Source organism: Macrobrachium rosenbergii, chromosome 32 (genome assembly GCF_040412425.1).
Source record: "Macrobrachium rosenbergii isolate ZJJX-2024 chromosome 32, ASM4041242v1, whole genome shotgun sequence".
Taxonomy (NCBI): domain Eukaryota; kingdom Metazoa; phylum Arthropoda; class Malacostraca; order Decapoda; family Palaemonidae; genus Macrobrachium; species Macrobrachium rosenbergii.
Genome location: NC_089772.1, coordinates 7,330,593 through 7,348,500, shown reverse-complemented (window position 1 = coordinate 7,348,500; position 17,908 = coordinate 7,330,593). Strand labels below are relative to the sequence as shown.

At 39.9% G+C, this 17,908-nt stretch overlaps 1 protein-coding gene across 1 annotated transcript in view; it reads left to right on the top strand.

The window, feature by feature from the left end:
• The first annotated feature begins 7,947 nt into the window (after nt 1-7,947).
• LOC136855588 (integrin-binding sialoprotein-like) overlaps nt 7,948-17,908 on the top strand; it is a 94,569-nt gene continuing 84,608 nt past the window's right edge. The window contains exons 1-2 of the mRNA XM_067132681.1: nt 7,948-8,039; nt 13,834-13,920. Of these exons, the coding sequence (XP_066988782.1) occupies nt 7,948-8,039; nt 13,834-13,920 (179 nt within the window). The remainder of the gene's footprint in view (nt 8,040-13,833; nt 13,921-17,908) is intronic.

Here is a 17,908-nt window from a genome sequence, read left to right as displayed (position 1 = left end):
CAAAATGTTTATATTTATTGTTATAGTAGACTCAAACAGACAAAACAAGCCAATGAAGATATGCCAGGCAGCATTTGGCGAGGAAGCATTCCCTCCTGAGAGACTGAAAAAGAACTGATATTTTATTGACCACACTGGGAAGATGTGAACTTGAAGAACTAGACTTACGACAAGAGTCGTAAGTATTCAACTTCAAAACACGTGTAATAAGAGTTACTCTCATGAAACTTATAAAGCAAAACCAAAGAAAACACTTTGCAGACCATTAGCAGTTACGCAGACATGAGAGATCGCGTTGCAACTTGTTTTTTATAGTAGTCCCAACAGATGGCGCGTCTCCCGTTGCAGTGGAGAGAGTAATGTGACTGAACTGTGGCAACATCCTTTCGTGGACTCCTGACGAAAGATAGGAAAGACCCCAGTTTACGAAAACAATAGCATATGAACTAGAATAACTTGTGACTGGTTAAAGAAGATACTGATAATATTAAGGAAAATAAACTAATAAGAGCGTTAACGTTTGCAAAGTGCTCTGAACAGAATAATGAAATGACCAAAGTGTTAACAAACTAGAAACCTGGTGGTTAAATTGAATTGCAATTAACTGAAGACGTAATACAACACAATTACAACATGCAGTTTATAAATTAAGTGTGATTCAACAATGAACAAGTAAAAAATGCGATCGAGCTTTCTGTATAATGCTGTATGAGCCGCGGCCCATGAAACTTTAACCAACGCCTGGTGGTGGACTCTCCTATATCGTTGCCAGACGCACCATTATGGCTAACTTTAACCTTAAATAAAATAAAAACTAGTGAGGCTAGAGGGCTGTAATTTGGTATGTTTGATGATTGGAGGGTGGACGATCAACATACCAATTTACAGCCCTCTAATCTCAGTATTTTTTAAGATCTGAGGGCGGACAGAAAAAGTGCGGACAGAAAAAAGTGCGGACGGACAGACAAAGCCGGTGCAATAGTTTTCTTTTACAGAAAACTACAGATAGACATTCAATTTATGACCAATAATTACTTACACGCAGTTACAATAAATCATGAAGCCCTTGGAAAAAATAAAAGTGATAGATGTGGTATTTCACGTAGTAAGAAAAGTCAAACGGTATGTATAATAAAATATCAGACTCCTTCCCTATTCCTCGGATAATTGGATCGACCGCTCTTGTGTCGTTCCCAGTAACCTAACATACTATTACTTAATCCTGGACTTCACATGACCTACATTTTTAGTATACTTAGTGTGCACTTTTCTCTAAAACGTTTTCATTCGTTTGAGTAAATGAAGTAAGGACCATGAATGTGATTTCCCACAAGGACTAACATAACATTCTCATACTAGCATACTAAATGCAGTCCTGGGCAGCGTAGGGAAACGATTCCATGAGGATTCGCTTTTTAGATATTAGGAAATCAGCTTCGTTGTGACCTCTTCAGAAATGCCACAGTTGCAAAGAACAAATATCACTGATACAAAAAATAAGAAAGAAAAGCAGTTTTTAATGCTAGGAAATATCCGCCTTTGCGTCTTAAACCGGACAATATTATATTTTTGAATGAGTAGTTGTAGAGACACTTAAATATGTATTTCCGTGTATGGTAGATATTTGCCTTGTATCATTAAGAAGCAACTGATGGTAATTTTGCCTCAGGCCATCGATCTTAGGCTTAAAAATCTGACGGATACGCTATTAAAATTTGAAGTTACGTATAACTTCAAAGGAATGATAGCAAACACTTTACTTTATTAAAATAGCATTATCATTTGCTTGTGATAACGTGTTTCTTGTATAATTATGTTACAACGGATCATTTTCAAACCTTAGTCCCAAATTAGCGCAAAACATCTAGAGGCTTCGTGTATGGATGGATTTTATTTGATGATTGTGTGCTAATAGGTCTTCAGATATATTATTCAACGTTCATAGTCCTTTGACGTAAGTATAAGACGTTGTAGTGAAATAAATTAATCTTGACAATCAATAGCATCACCTAACACGATGAGGTCAGTTTAACTGCACAGTAGGCTACCCTCTTAGATTTTAAGCAGCATCATGGTCCCGTCTTATGCGCAAAATGTGTAATGTAAGTAAACTGTAAATTGCATAAATGTACGAGAAAATCAAAAGGTTACCAGCTTTACCTGTCAAAAGTGATTGGAAGCAACAGGAGTTATTCCTGACGTTGCGACAAGCACCACTCTCCGTTAGTCCTAGCAGGCCATCGAGTGGCGTTCTAACAAGACATTGCCTATTTCAGCTTACGCTACGCATGATGTTTTGTATCGTTTTTGCCCAAGGTCTAAAGAATACTCTAAACTTCGGTCTTTGCCTCGATGTCCTGCGTCGATTTGGGAAAGGACAGTAATGCGAATGTGCTGGCATCAGTGACGAGAAGAGGGGAAACCTTTTTGCCTCGTCACTGACTTGCTAAAACATTATGTACTCCAGACTGCTACCCAGAAATCTGCATACGCTAAAAATTCCACTTTTACCGCTTCTAATTCAAGAGATTTAATATGTATATTCCGCAAGTGAATTGAAGGTCGTGTAAATTACTAGTACTCCTATATCATTCGTGCTGAACGGTGGGGAATATAATTACGCGCCATTACTTTGATTTAAGAAGCACGGGGCTCCATTGCATGGTCTACAGTATTTAGCTGACATCTTTGTCCGACTTTCATGACTCGGCGCTTGTGTGGCCTTTGGATCATTCCCGGCTGCAAGAAGAATGTAGACGGCGGTATAGTTTTTCATTGGCAATGGGAATACAAATGAATGGCCATCGATTCTTATATTTTTTTTATAGTTCATTATGCGCGCGGAATGTTCTTTCACTCCTGTTCAGTTCATCCTTCTCTTGTCATTGATATTCAAATGAATTCCGCATTGCTTATGAATAAGTCATTAGAAAAATTACCTTCGATAATGAAACAAAGTACGCCTATTTTAAAGAAGATATCAGCTGGACCAACACATCTGAACTGCCGTATATTTAGGCTAATAAATAAAGCCTATCTAATCTACTTTCATACCACTTTGTGGCAATTTTACTTTCTCACACAGGAAAAAAAATCACCAGTTAAAGAAAATAAACAGAGAGAAATCACGAAGGCAGCTTACAGCCACGTCATCTTGAAGGCTGCAACTCAGTGGAGGAAGGACGAGGAACTACCTCGTGACCAAAGAGATACACTGTACGTCACTGTGACGTCATTTTAACGCAATGTCTTCTTCATTACGTAGGCATTTACGTAAGGCTCGTAAAAAGTAGGTTAGTGAGGGCTTGCCTTGATGTTTTGTGGGGGATGGAATGGAATGTGGAGTTTAGGCCAAGGGAAAGGAAATTGCGAGAGTAGGTAGGAAGGTGGTGTAACAGGAGGAAAACCTCGCAGTTGCACTTTGAAATAATTGTTAGGAGAGGGTGAATAGGAAGATGGAAGAAAGGTATGAACGGAGGTACAGTAAAAGGAACCTTTAGTAGGCTAATGCCTACAGTGCACCCTGTGAGGTGCACTGACGGCACTGACCCGCTACGGGGTTGACGTTTTGTGTTGCTGAGGTTTGTTATAAATATCACAAAGGATTTCTTCTCCAAATATCCCACAAGTCATTCGATTTCCAACGGAAGCAAGAAAAACATCAACCGATTTTCTTGGAACGTAAAAATGAGTCAAAGGAGAGAACGATCGATAAATTTCCTTATAAAACTGACGAAAGTCTGACATAACAAAACGAACAGTTATAAAGAAAATGAAATTTTTGTCAGAAGAATGGTTTTAACTGCTTATGTCATTAATAACGTGGTAATAACAAGAATTTAATGATCGTTAACAGATAATATTATCAATATTTTCCAAATTAAAACTAGTTTTTAACAGCAAAAATGTAAACGATTTTGTGCTCGTTAATACCAAAATGTAAATGCCAAAATTTTAAATGAATTGTTTGGTATGTAACTGAAGAAAATGCTGTGAAAAACAAAATTGGTTTATTATTTTACGAGCTTGATGGCGCGTGCTACGCTGCGCTGGAACTCGGCGCTGCCTGTCATGTCTCCCCTTAAATCCCGATCCAATACCTAGCACGCCCCACCGGGGCGGACAAACAGTTTTGCAGGAGGAGGGTGGATGTGTCATGTCTCCCCTACCCTCCCGATCTCCTACCTACCCCGCCCCCAACTGGCGAGGAGAAACAGGTTTGCAGGAGGAGGGTGGATGTGTCATGTCTCCCCTACCCTCCCGATCTCCTACCTACCCCGCCCCCAACTGGCGAGGAGAAACAGGTTTGCAGGAGGAGGGTGGATGTGTCATGTCTCCCCTACCTTTCTGATCCCTACCTACCCAGCCCCCACCCGGAGCGGACAGACAGGTTTGCAGGAGGAGGGTGGATGTATCATGTCTCCCCTACCCTCCTGATCTCGTACCTACCCCGCCCCCACCCGGGGCGGACAAACAAGAAAGACCCACTCGGATTTTATTATTATAGATTAGTATTAAAAAAGCAAATCGTCTTATAGAAGCAGCGATAAAGGTCATTAACAGCGGAACGAATTTCTACGGAAGAGAATAACCAAATACGGCAAAAGAAACGTTTGAAGTCTGAGTTCTTTGTGTTGAAGAACTTCTCAGTCTCTGAATCAACACGTAACAACGTGACAGGAAGAGAGGCAGGCGTGCTTTCATAGAGCAGAGCCTGGTATGAGAGAGAGAGAGAGAGAGAGAGAGAGAGAGAGAGAGAGAGAGAGAGAGAGAGAGAGAGAGAGAGTTTAGAGTTTTCCTGCAAATAAATTTAGTGTATTAGGCGTTTTATTATGGTGCTAGCACAGAACGGGAGAGTATTTTTCACCGCAGGAAGATTTTTGAAAATTGTCTCCATGTTGCAATGTCAAAAGTTCGTTTTGGAATAAAGTTAAATAAAATTACCTATCGTGAATGGAAACAAGAGTTTGGATTTGGCTAATATATATATTTATTCAGGAAGAGGAGATGAGTTAATTGAGGAACAGGCATGATTCTAACACGAAATGAAACAAAAGAGCTGAATGACTGGAGGGCATTGAGAGGTAGAAACACGAGTATTACAGAGCTTGACGCACCAAAAAATTAAATCTCCGAAGATATAAAATACGAAGTTTGTTTATCTACAGTTGCAGAATATTACAAAGGAAATTCTAAAAGACTTAAGTATACCTTAGTTTTACCAGACCACTGAGCTGATTAACAGCTCTCCTAGAAAGAGTTAAAAGAACTTTTATTGAGACCACTGCAAATGCTGAGCAATAAAGGTAAGGAAAATGTAATGCTCTCCTTGATATAGAAAGAGAATTAAAAGAACTTTTAGTTTTCGTGCTGCGATTAATCAATGATGACAAACAACAACCACAAGCATGCTCGTGCATTCCTAGACGGTAATCGCAGAAACCACCCGATCACAAGCATTTAATCAAGAGGGGGAAAAAAGGATCCTAGGGAATGTTGGACGCTAGGGAAGGAGCAGATACCGTCGGTGGTGATAACCAACTCGTCAATGCCACACTAAAGCGGGAATTGAAGCACCTTCGACAAGGTTGACTGTGCATGCAAGCTTGATTCAATAAAGTTTCTTCTCCACTGGAGATGCTCTTTCAACTGACTGCCGAAATAGAATTGCAGTTCAAAAGAGTATATCTGAGGAAGTTCAGACAATCGATGAGGAGTGTATGATATATCAGGAATGTATGTCAGTCAGCTGGAAAAATAAGTATACCGTAGTTTTACCAGACCACTGAGCTGATTAACAGCTCTCCTAGGGCTGGCCCGAAGGATTAGACTTATTTTAGCTGGAGAAGAAGTATTGGGATATGGGGTAACAAGATGTAAACTTGGATATAGAATGAGGCCTGTATATAATAACAGACAAAAGCAATATGAATATGAAGAAAAACTTCAGGAATAAGTATAATAATGCAAAACGGGACGCGCTAAGTACTAAAGTCTAAAGAATGAAGCTGAACGAATCTCAAGAAGAAACACGAGGGAATTTCTGGACAAACAGGCTGGTGATGTTGACAAAACCATAGCGCCAGTGTAGCTCAGATGATTATCGATGAAATACCCATGGGCGATAAGAAAAAGAAGAGAATGCTTGCAAAAGCAGTGACGGGTCACATGAACAATAGCAGGAGAAAGACTTTTACTCTGACAGGTACATTTTTGTGAGGTCATGGAAAAGAAATAAGAGGATAAATAAGGTCTTTGGTGTACCAGAAGCTAAAGAACACCTGGATGATAATATATGCATTTTGCTTTCCCTGAGAATCCAGTGTGTCTCTACTAACCTAAGAGCGAATTAGTCACTTACAGTTGTTAGACGACCGTTGTGAGTCACAGCTATGGTAGAGAAAAAGAGAAGAAGAGAGAAAACTAGACTTGTGTTCAGTGTTCGTTCAAATGTATGCCATCACAACAAGAGGATATCGAAGAAGCCATTCTCATCCCTGTACATTCATACAATGTTCTCTCTCTCTTCTCTCCTCTCTCTCTCTCTCTCTCTCTTCTCTCTCTCTTCGTCGGTCCATGACATATTTAAATTAATTGTTTATAATCCATTCTGTATTACAAAGGAATTTTACTAAATTTCCTTCGCCCAAAAGTACGTGCAGTCGGCATATGGACAGATTTTTCTTTGTAACGCGTTAGCAGTCAAGGCTGCCGAATTACTTGAGAGAGAGAGAGAGAGAGAGAGAGAGAGAGAGAGAGAGAGAGAGAGAGAGAGAGAGAGAGACGCGCATGGGCAAGAAGGCATAAGAAACCTTATTCCTTCTTGCGTGGATGCATCTGTAACGATGCCACTGTTGCATCCTCGTAAACAAGCGCCACCTGTTGCTAGAGGCACCGAACCCGATGCACCCACTGTAAGGGGACATGATGAGTCGTGCATGGCCCAGGCTGCAACTGCCGTCTCCTCCTCCTCCTCCTCCTCCTCCTCCTCCCGTCCTTTTCCGTCCCTTCTCCCGTCTCCTGCTTCTTCCTACTTTTTATTTATCTATCGCGTGTTCCCCTTCTCGATTTCACTTTCTCCCTATTTCCCTTCACTTATCACCCTTTTCCCCCTCGTTCTCCCGTGCCATTTCCCTCTCTCTCTCTCTCTCTCTCTCTCTCTCTCTCTCTCTCTCTCTCTCTCCCTTGGGCACGGTCACATTGGCTCACTCTGGCATTTAGCCGAGACGGGAAAAAATTCCGCCACGCGAAACTCGATCTGTTCCAGTCCCGTCTTTGTTCTCGGGAGCGACAGACACCACGTGCCGTGAGGTGGCGTGGAAGCTGGCTTGGGCAACTGGGATGTAGAGAGAGAGAGAGAGAGAGAGAGAGAGAGAGAGAGAGAGAGAGAGAGAAGAGAGAAAGAAGAAAATAAATAAAGGGAAAGGAAAAGACGGAGGGAGCGATACAATACTAGTAAATGAAATGATTCACCGTTGAATGGAAAACAACACAAAACATGTCGATGAATGGTAGTAGAGAGAGAAGGGGAAGAAGGGAGAACCGATAAATCAGGGAGAGAGCAGCGTAAGAAAGAAAGGGAAGGATGAGAGAGAAAGACGGTCGAAAGGAGAAAGATATGCAAAAGAAAAAGAGAGTAAAAATAAAAAGGAATAAGACAAGGCGATGGCAGAGTTACATATATATATATATATATATATATATATATATATATATATATATATATATATATATATATATATATATATATATATATATATATATAAAGGACTGCAACGGAAAGATGAGAATAAAACACTGACGAAAAACGGTGACCGGAAACATCCTGGAAAGACGTTGCCACGGGAGTTTTGTCCCCAAAAATCTGAGAAAACTGAAAGAGAGAAAGTGAGAAAGGCAAAAGAACATCGAGTAAGAAGAGAGAAGACGAGACGAGGTGAATTAGCAATGAGCCGGAAAAAGAAGAATCAAACTTCTGAAGGGACCAAAGGTGGCGCGGCGTCGGGGGTGGGGGCGGGAGGCCATGTTCAAATGGAAAGGTATGAAGCTTTTGGCGCAATCGAATTTTCTGTACAGCGTATAATCAAGGCCACCGAGAATAGATCTGTCCTTCGGTGGTCTCGATATAATGTTGTATGAGCCGCGGCCCGTGAATCTCTAACCACGGCCCGGTGGTGACCTGTCCTATATCATCGCCAAGTTCACGATTATTGCTAACTTTAACCTTAAATAAAATCAAAACTACTGAGGCTAGAGGGTTGCAATTTGGTATGTTTGATTATTGGAGGGTGGATGATCAACATACCAATTTGAAGGCCTCTAGCCTCAGTAATTTTTAAGATCTGAGGGCGGACAGAAAAAGTGCGGACGGACAGACACAGTCGGCACAATAGTTTTCTTTGACAGAAAACTAAAAAAGAAACCGAATTATAAGAAACAAATGAAGACAACTGCCCTCTTCAACTATGAAAGGACAGAGGTAAGTGAAAGCCTATGTGTGTGCTTGCCTGCGGCCTCCAGTGGTTCTGGAACAACGCAGCAAGATCAAGTAGAATGAACGGCAGGTAAGAAACGGTTTAAGTAAATGGATAGGTAAGTAAAAGAGAACAGAATATAGAATTTTGGCCACAGGCCAAGCGCTGGGACCTACAAGGTCATTCGGCGCTGTAAGGGAAATTGACAGTGAAAAGGCTTGACAGGTGTAACAGGAGGAAAACCTCGCAGTTCCACTATGAAACTATTGTGAGGAGGGGGTGGATAGTAAGATGGAAGAAAGACAATATGAACGGAGGTACAGTAAAAGGAATGAAAGGGGTTGCAGCTAGGGGACGAAGGGACGCTGCAAAGAACCTTAAGAAGTGCCTACAGTGCACCGCATGAGATGCACAAATGACGCTACCTCTCCTACACGGAATGATGAGGTAAAAATTTGCCTCTTACCTGCTAGTTTGAAAAATGGAATCTTAATAAGTGTTAAAACTTGAATGCATGTTTTAAAATACATAATATGCATGAATAGATAACTACTAAGAAATGGAAAAACTTCTATTGACTGAAGTCTTAAAAGCTCAAAGCATCTTTTTATGATGTATTCGCTAAAATCCGTTCCATAATTAAACTTCTGTACCTGAATTATTTTGACTTTAAAAGTACAAGTAATACATTCTTTTACCCGAGGCATCAATAGTTCAAAGCGTCTTTTGTAATAACACATGCACAGAATCTGCGCAGGAAATAAAATTTACCAGGAACGTTAAGATTTCAAAAAACAACTGCACAGGAAAAGATCACAGGTTTTTGCTGTGAAACATTTACCGTTGCCATTGAAATATTAGTATTCCTCAGGTCAGCCGGAAACGCCAGAACTGAGAGGTTATACAAGCGGGAAATATTAAGAATATCCAAGGAGAATTTCTGAAGAACACCTCTCAAGGTAACAGAAAGGAATAAGGGTAGAAATACACGGTGGAAATACACAATATATAAATATGTATATATATATATATATATATATATATATATATATATATATATATATATATATATATATATATATATATATGTATATATTAACTTTATCACATACACACTTGTTCTGTGCATTAGTAGAATTAAAAGGACTAAAACTGGACTAATGGATTTTTATTCAAAACTGGACAAACAGGTATCTTGATAATGGGACTTTTGTATTCAAAAAAAAACTTACAACCATCTTTCTTGGACAAACATATATATATATATATATATATCCATATATTGTATATATATAAATATATATATATATACTATGATAATGTGGACTGTTTGTCCATATATATATATATATATATATATATATATATATAATATAGTTCATGTATATATATTAAGAACTCCTGGAGAATAATACTGCCTGGTTCAGATTCAATTCAACGGACTCTGGAAGTAAATACAAAAATACGAGGATGATGCGAAATAATATCTAAAAAGATGAGCATAAGCCATCACGTGCGTAGAACATAATGAGAACTAGAATAAAAGATAAAATAATAAACAAATAAGTCAATAATGCGGCGAAGTTTCTTCGGCGCAATCGAGTTTTCTGTATAGCGATATTGCTGTATGAAACTCTCAGCCACGGCGCATGAAACTCTCAGCCGCGACCCATGAAACTCTCAGCCACGGCCCCATGGTGGCCTGTGTTTTTGGAACATATAGCGGTGCCAGACGCACGATCATGGCTAACTTTGACCTGAAATAAAATCAAAACTACTGAGTCTAGAGGACTGCAATTTGGTATGTTTGATGACTGGAGGGTGGATGATCAACATACCAATTTGCAGCCCTCTAGCCTCAGTAGTTTTTAAGATCTGAGGGCGGACAGAAAAAGTGCGGACGGACAAAGAGCATCTCAGTAACTTTCTTGTACAGAAAAGTAAAAAGATGAAGAATAAGATTAGAAAAGAGAGTGCAGAAAATCGTCGAAGGTTGTTGACAAAATCATGAGCGAGAGAGCAAGAAACAGTGGCGAAAAATGGCAGAGAGAGAGAGAGAGAGAGAGAGAGAGAGAGAGAAAAGAAAAGAACGAAGCAACACAGCGTCAAAATGTACCGAAAATAAAAGGAAATATAAAAAGATCTGAAAAAAACGCAAAAACAGACTTAAAAAAAGGAGAAATAAAAAAATATAGAAGATTTTTTAACCGGATGAAAATAAAGGCACAAAAATTATATAAACCAGGCAAGAATGGAATAGGAAAGGAGATAAGAAGGTTTCAGATATAAAAAGAAATTGAGAAAGATTATATATATATATATATATATATATATATATATATATATATATATATATATATATATATATATATATATATATATATATATGTGTGTGTGTGTGTGTGAGTGTGTGTGTGTGTATACATATAACAAATAATTTTAAAAGCGAAAATTACACAACTACCAAAAAAATTGATAAAAAAAAAAAGAGGTGTTTGTAAATGTTTTTTGGAAAATTGAGACAGTTAAGAATAATTTGAAAATATGAAAGCATTATAAAACAAGTAAAAAATGCGCCGAAGTTTCTTCGGCGCAGTCAGGTTTTCTGTACAGCCGCTGCAGCGTATAATCAAGGACACCGAAACCAGATCTATCTTTCGGTGGTCTCGGTATATAATGCTGTATGAAACTTTAACGACGGCCCGGTGGTGGCCTATCTTATATCGTTGCCAGAAGCACTATTATGGCTAAATTTAACTTTCAATACAATGAAAACTACTGAGGTTGGAGGGCTGCAATTTGGTATGTTTGATGATAGGAGGGTGGATGATCAACATACCAATTTGCAGCCCTCTAGCCTCAGAAGTTTTGAAGATCTGAGGGTGGACAGAAAAAGTGCGGACAGAAAAATGCGGACAGAAAAAAGTACGGACAGAATAAAGTGCGGACGGACAGACAAAGCCGGCACAATAGTTTACTTTTCAGAAGACTAAAAAACGATGAGAAATGGGAACAAGCTACAAGGCTTCCAATCCAGATTCGAAGGATCCCGCTCTCTGTCCTCACAGGTGTTTCCGGAGCCGAGACTCTCAGTTACGTTGCTTTAGTTGTCACAATATTTACACAAGACAAGACGCGGAGTACAGATTTAGTTCTTATTAGACTGAGTAGCTTATGCTTGCAGGATATTACATTTGCAACACATAGCCCTTAAACCGAGTTTACACAAACAAAGTATATATATACACACACATATATATATATAATAATTTATATATATATACATACATATATATTTATAAATTTCTGACTCACATCAGCATCGAACCCATGGAGGTCTTTCTAGTGAAAGGCAAGGCCGCTGACAACTAAGCCACTCAAGTCATAAAAGAAGTTGGAACCTAAGTACCTCTGTGCCTAATGCTTTACAAGTCCAACCTCATCTCTACCAATTTTACAACTGCTTGATATTTTCGTTTTCTTTCGTGTTATTATTGAAAATCATACACTTTTTTTTTTGCTGTTTCAAATCCTAATCAGTTATGGAAGCTTCCTCATAAGTTGCATCTATAAGTTTTCACAGACCAGTTGCCGATGGTCCAGCAACCCGATACCATCTGTGCATGCAGTGACATTTGACCTTGAAACGCCCAATCGGCAACCAACTTCATTTCAGAAATACGCCTTGAAATCACATCAATGTATGATCCAAAACAAGTAAAAAATGCCGGCGCTATCGAGTTTTCTGTACAGCGTATAATGCTGTATGAAACTGTCAGCCACGGCCCATGAAACTCTGAGCCGCGGCTCGTGAAACTCAGCCACGATCGGATGGTGGCCTGTTTTGTTGGTACCTATAGCGGTGCTAGAAGTACGATTATGGCTAACTTTAACCTTAAATAAAATAAAAACTACTGAGGCTAGAGGGCTGCCATTTGGTATGTTTGATGATTGGAAGATGGATGATCAACATACCAATTTGCAGCCCTCTAGCCTCAGTAGCTTTTAAGATCTGAGGGCGGACAGAAAAAGTTCCGACGGACAGACAAATAGCCATCTCAATAGTTTTCGTCTACAGAAAACTAAAAAGAGACTTGAGAAAATTTCTCCCCGGCTCATTTCATTTTTTATCTCCCGTTTTTGGAGACACAAGATCTGTATTTAATCCCTAGGTCATTTTACCAAAAGTGGATCAAGTTTACACAAACAGCCGGAACTCAAATTCCTGATATCAGGAAAACAAGTATAAACATCGAATAAATATAGAGATAGATAGATAGATAGATAGATAGATAGATAGATAAACAGGCACGTAAGAGTGGGCATATGTGTACACGCAGATAAGAAGACTTAATCACATGTCGACTGTGAAAACGGTCATGATAAAATAAACTTATCGCCAAGCAAACGAAATCATTTAAGCACTTTCTACAAATGTGTCGAGCTATTGCTACTACTACTGTTAACTATAATAATAATAATAATAATAATAATAATAATAATAATAATAATAATAATAATAATAATAATAATAATAACGGAGAGTTTAATTTAAAACCTGAACCTCAGCATCAGTAGTATATTTCAGGACTATCGAAGATATCTCGTGACACAGGTAAGAGCTAAAACTACGAGTAGAAATCAGATTCTTCTGCGCGTCATTCCCGAGACGATTGTGTCTTTGGGAAATTCCTGATCTCACCACCGCAAGGAGAGAAAAAGAATGATCTTAATACGACAGGCCACTGACGTGACACTAACAAAATCCTTTTACTGCTTTGCTTTATATTTTAAATCGACGCAAAAACAAAGGACAGAGAGAGAACTCTCGAGCTGATCTTGAGAAGGAAAAGCGAGAGGTGCAGTGTCACGCAACTGCCAAGGGTAGAACGTGCGCCTCCGTGACAGACCGCTATTGTTCAACATCTCCAGATATTGGATTTTGTCCGGAGAGACGTGCACCGCGGAACGGCTTATTAAACTTCTCAGTCAACAGATATCTTCCGGCATATTGCTTCGATTGATGTCCTTCGATCCCCCTCACACTCACTTTAAAAATAGCAATGGGTAGAAAGTTAAAATAGCGATAAGCTACCGAGTTCTCTCTCTCTCTCTCTCTCTCTCTCTCTCTCTCTCTCTCTCTCTCTCTCTCTCTTGTGGGGGACGTTGTATCACATGACTCTGCAAAACTTTGAGTTCTCAAACAAGGAGGAGAATATGTTTCATGAGTCGAGAAATTTAGTCTCAGCGCACCTGCAAGAGTTTAATTATTTTTATTCTGTGAGTTCACAGAAGAGTTTCATAATAATAGTACTGCGGTAATGATAACAGTAATATCAATAATGATAATGATATAAAGAGAAGAAGAAGAAGAAGAAGAAGAAGAAGAAGGAGAAGAAGAAGAAGAAGAAGAAGAAGAAGAAGAATTCGTTGCAAGCTTAGCTTAGTAACTGCACCACAATAACAAACCTTGACATTTTTCCTTGTTTTTATTTTTCTTCATTTGCACAGCGTTTCGGATATATGTCCACCTTAAGTTTCCGTAAAAATAAAAACAAATTTACCTATATGGATAGAAATAAAAATAATGAATATAATAACACTGAAAAAAGGAATTAAAATTATGAACTACATTCGGAATGTAGTTCATAATTTTCCAGTTGAGGTCATAGAGTTGCCTACACTCAATCTAAGTTTAAATTTCTCCTTATAAAGTCTCTGAAACCCAGTCTGCTTAATTCTGAGTTTTACATAAAATACTAAAATAAGAATGAGTAGATTAAAATTACAAGAACCAAGACGGTGATCTTTGTTAGAAGACTACGGCGCTTCTTGAAGAAGGTTAAGTTTTTTTAACTTATCTTTATAGACTTTTTATAGTTTTCTGAAAAGAAAATTACTGTGCCGGCTTTTTCTGTCCGTCCGCACTTTTTTCTGTCGGGCCTCAGATCTTCAAAACCACTGAGGCTAGAGGGCTGTAAATTGATATGTTGATCATCCACCTTCCAGTCATCAAACATACCAAATTGCAGCCCTCCAGCCTCAGTAGTTTTCATTTTATTTGAGGTTAAAGTTAGCCATGATCGTGCTCCTGGCCGTGGTTAAAGTTTCATGGGCCGCGGCTCATAAAGCATTACACCGAGACCACCGAAAGATAGATCTATTGTCGGTGGCATTGATTATAAGCTGTAGCGGCTGTCGAGAAAAGTCGATTGCACCGCAGAAACTTCGGCGCAATTTTTTACGTGCTTGTTACCAGTTTCGAGGCTCTAACGTCGCAGTTGTCGAAGGAATTCGAGGATGAAGTCTGCGGGAGAAATCGCAGTGGCCATTAATTACCCGTAAAATATCATGTTCACTAAATTGTGGGATGGACGGACCATGGTGCATGTGAACTCCAGGTTTTACTGAAAAAAAATTATCCTGAAGACCTGACCATTCAGTGTTAACAGCTCTCCTATGGCCCGACAGCGTGAGCTGTATTTTTCTGAATAACCAACTGGTTGCCTAGTAACGGGACCTACAGCTTATTGTGGAATCCGCCACATTTGACAAGCTTTTCTATCAAGAAATTTATTCCCCAATTCTTCATTCTGCTCGGAGAGTCACAGCTGCCGTGGAAAGCTCTAGCATCCCTCCAAAGAAATCGGTTTTACTGAAATGAAGGTCCAGACAAAATTGTATAAGACTGATATACAGCATCTAACATTCTGCGGGTTATAAACATGGTTAGACTGATAATAAATATTATTTTATCTCGACAATTTATATATAGACGACTTAATCGATTAATATAACAACGAGGATAATAACAGTAAAAGCTACACTAATGGAAATAAAGATAAAACATGTTAGAATAACAAACATTATTTTTTCAACAAATTTATATAGATGGAATCGACTTATATAACAACGAGGATAATAATTAAAAGCTAAATGTTAAAGGCCTGTCAATAGCATCATCAGAGAAGGAATTAACCTGAGTCTACAAAAGGAGAAGTCTTTTACAGTCATGGCTGAATTATGACATTACAAAAACAAATCACAGTAATCTTGGGAACGCAGATCACCGCTTAATACGCTGTGCTCAGCTGATACGAACGAACCAGGAAGGCTAATTGGCAAATTTCCTCGACAGAAAGGGATGAGCGTCAAAAGAACGACTTTTGCTCAAGAGAAATGTGAAACTTCCTATCTCGAAACTTGAGACTGTCAGTTAGAAAGAACAGACTTATAATCTTCCTTATAGTTATTACATTAGTACGAGCTTGATGGTGCGCGTTGCGCTGCGCTGGAACCTGGCGCTGCCTGTCATGTCTCCTCTACCCTCATGATTCCCTGCCTACCCCGCCCCCACCCGGGCGGACAAACAGGTTTGCAGGGGGAAGGTGGATGTGTCATGCCCTCGCCCCATCCTCCTGATCCCCTGCCCCTACCCGGGTTGGACAAACAGGTTTGCAGGAGGAGGGTGGATGTGTCATGTCCCCTCTACCTTCCTCCTGATCCCTCACCTACTCCACCCGTACCCGGGGCGGACAAACATGTTTGCATGAGGAGGGTGGATGTGTCATGTCTACCCTACCTTCCCAATCCCTACCTACTCCACCTGCACCCGGGGCGGACAAACAGGTTTGCATGAGGAGGGTGGATGTGTCATGTCTACCCTACCCTCCCAATCCCCTATCTACTCCGCCCGATCCACTCGGATTTTATTATTATAGATTATTTATGAATTACGTGATATTTGCTTATAAATGTGTTTTCTGTTTTATATTTTAATGAATTCAGGTGACTGCAAAATTTGCAACAGTACTCGGGCACGAGTCTGGTGGAAAGGGAGAATGGGTCACAATGCGGTGCGAGAGACACCAGAAAGAATATTTCTGTCCAGTAGATGACGGCGACACATGCGCAGCAAGTCAAGACAGAATACACTCAGCTCTGGAAAATTTCCTCTGAACAAACGAAGAATTGTTCAGAATTTTATCTTTGGGAATAATTTCCCAACAAAAAACTTCTTCATTACGTATTTCGGAAATTTGATTCACAAAAATTTAGGAAAGTAAAATCCGTCGGTAGATACAAGACCGGGAAATTGCATATTCATCTCAAGCGCAACGGTGTAATAGTCTCAAGCCTTATTCACACAAGTAGGTGTGATGTGCAGCACTATTTAAAGTGTATTAATAAGTAAACTTACCAAGAACTCATTCACCTTGTGTCCGGCGTGTCCTGTGAGGGTGCATAAACCCAAGGTCCATTCTGGGAAAAGCAAGGCAGAGTTGGTTTGTACGTGGTCCACATTGTTTCCTCTGCTTGGTGTTATTTGGTGAGAGAGAGAGAGAGAGAGAGAGAGAGAGAGAGAGAGAGAGAGAGAGAGAGAGAGAGAGAGACAGCATGACCAGGCATGAAAAGAAAACTCTGCTATGACCAAACACAGAAAAGTCAGAGGCGTACAGCCAATCAACTCTGCCGAACCAACAACCCGTTATTTATATGAAGGTTTTGAGTGGTCTTGTCCCAGAGGGCAAAATCCTGGACAAAAGAACCATGGAAATGAATGCTGACGTACACTGGACCGGCTGTTGTTCCAGGAAGTCACGGAAAACGAAATTCTTCTGCGTCCATTGAGCTAAATCCAAAAGGCCAGGCGGTGTTGGTAACTATGTCACGCGTGAAGCCCTGGGGCTTATGCCCCGGCACTTTTGGGCTGTCGCCCTCCCGTTCTCAGAAAGGAGCAGTAGGACCATTTATTCTGGGGGGCACCTGAGAATAAGGGACTGGCAAAAAGCGCCGTACGCAGCGAATCGTGGCGAGTTTCTTGGTTTATTTTTTCCTGTGTGGTACAATGAGCGCGCCTTTTCAGCCACGGGGAGTTTGATTAATTAAGGGCTTCTGGGATAACGCACGATTTCGATGAAGAGGCTTGTTTGCTAATTTTGTGTCCGACAAGGACCAGAACAGAGCTGGCGAAGCGTTTCCTCGTTATTTTTTTTTTCTTTGCCGAATGTGAAGAACAAGGATTAAGCGAGAACGAAAAAGAAAGCAAAAAATGCGCAGAGGTTTCTTCGTCGCAATCGAGTTTTCTGTACACCCGCTACAAGGTATAATCAAAGCCACCGGAAATAGACCTATCTTTCGGTGGTCTCGGTATAATGCTATATGAGCCGCTACCCAAGAAACTTTAACCACGGCTCGGTGGTGGCCTATCCTTTATTGTTGCCAGACGCACGATTATGGCTAACTTTAACCTTGAATAAAATAAAACCTACTGAGGCTAGAGGGCTGCAATTTGGTATGTTTGATGATTGAAGGGTAGATGATCAACTTACCAATTTGCAGCCCTCTAGCTTCAGTAGTTTTTAAGATCTGAGGAGGGACAGAAATGCGCGGACGGACAGACAAAGCCGGCACAGTAGTTTTCTTGTACAGAA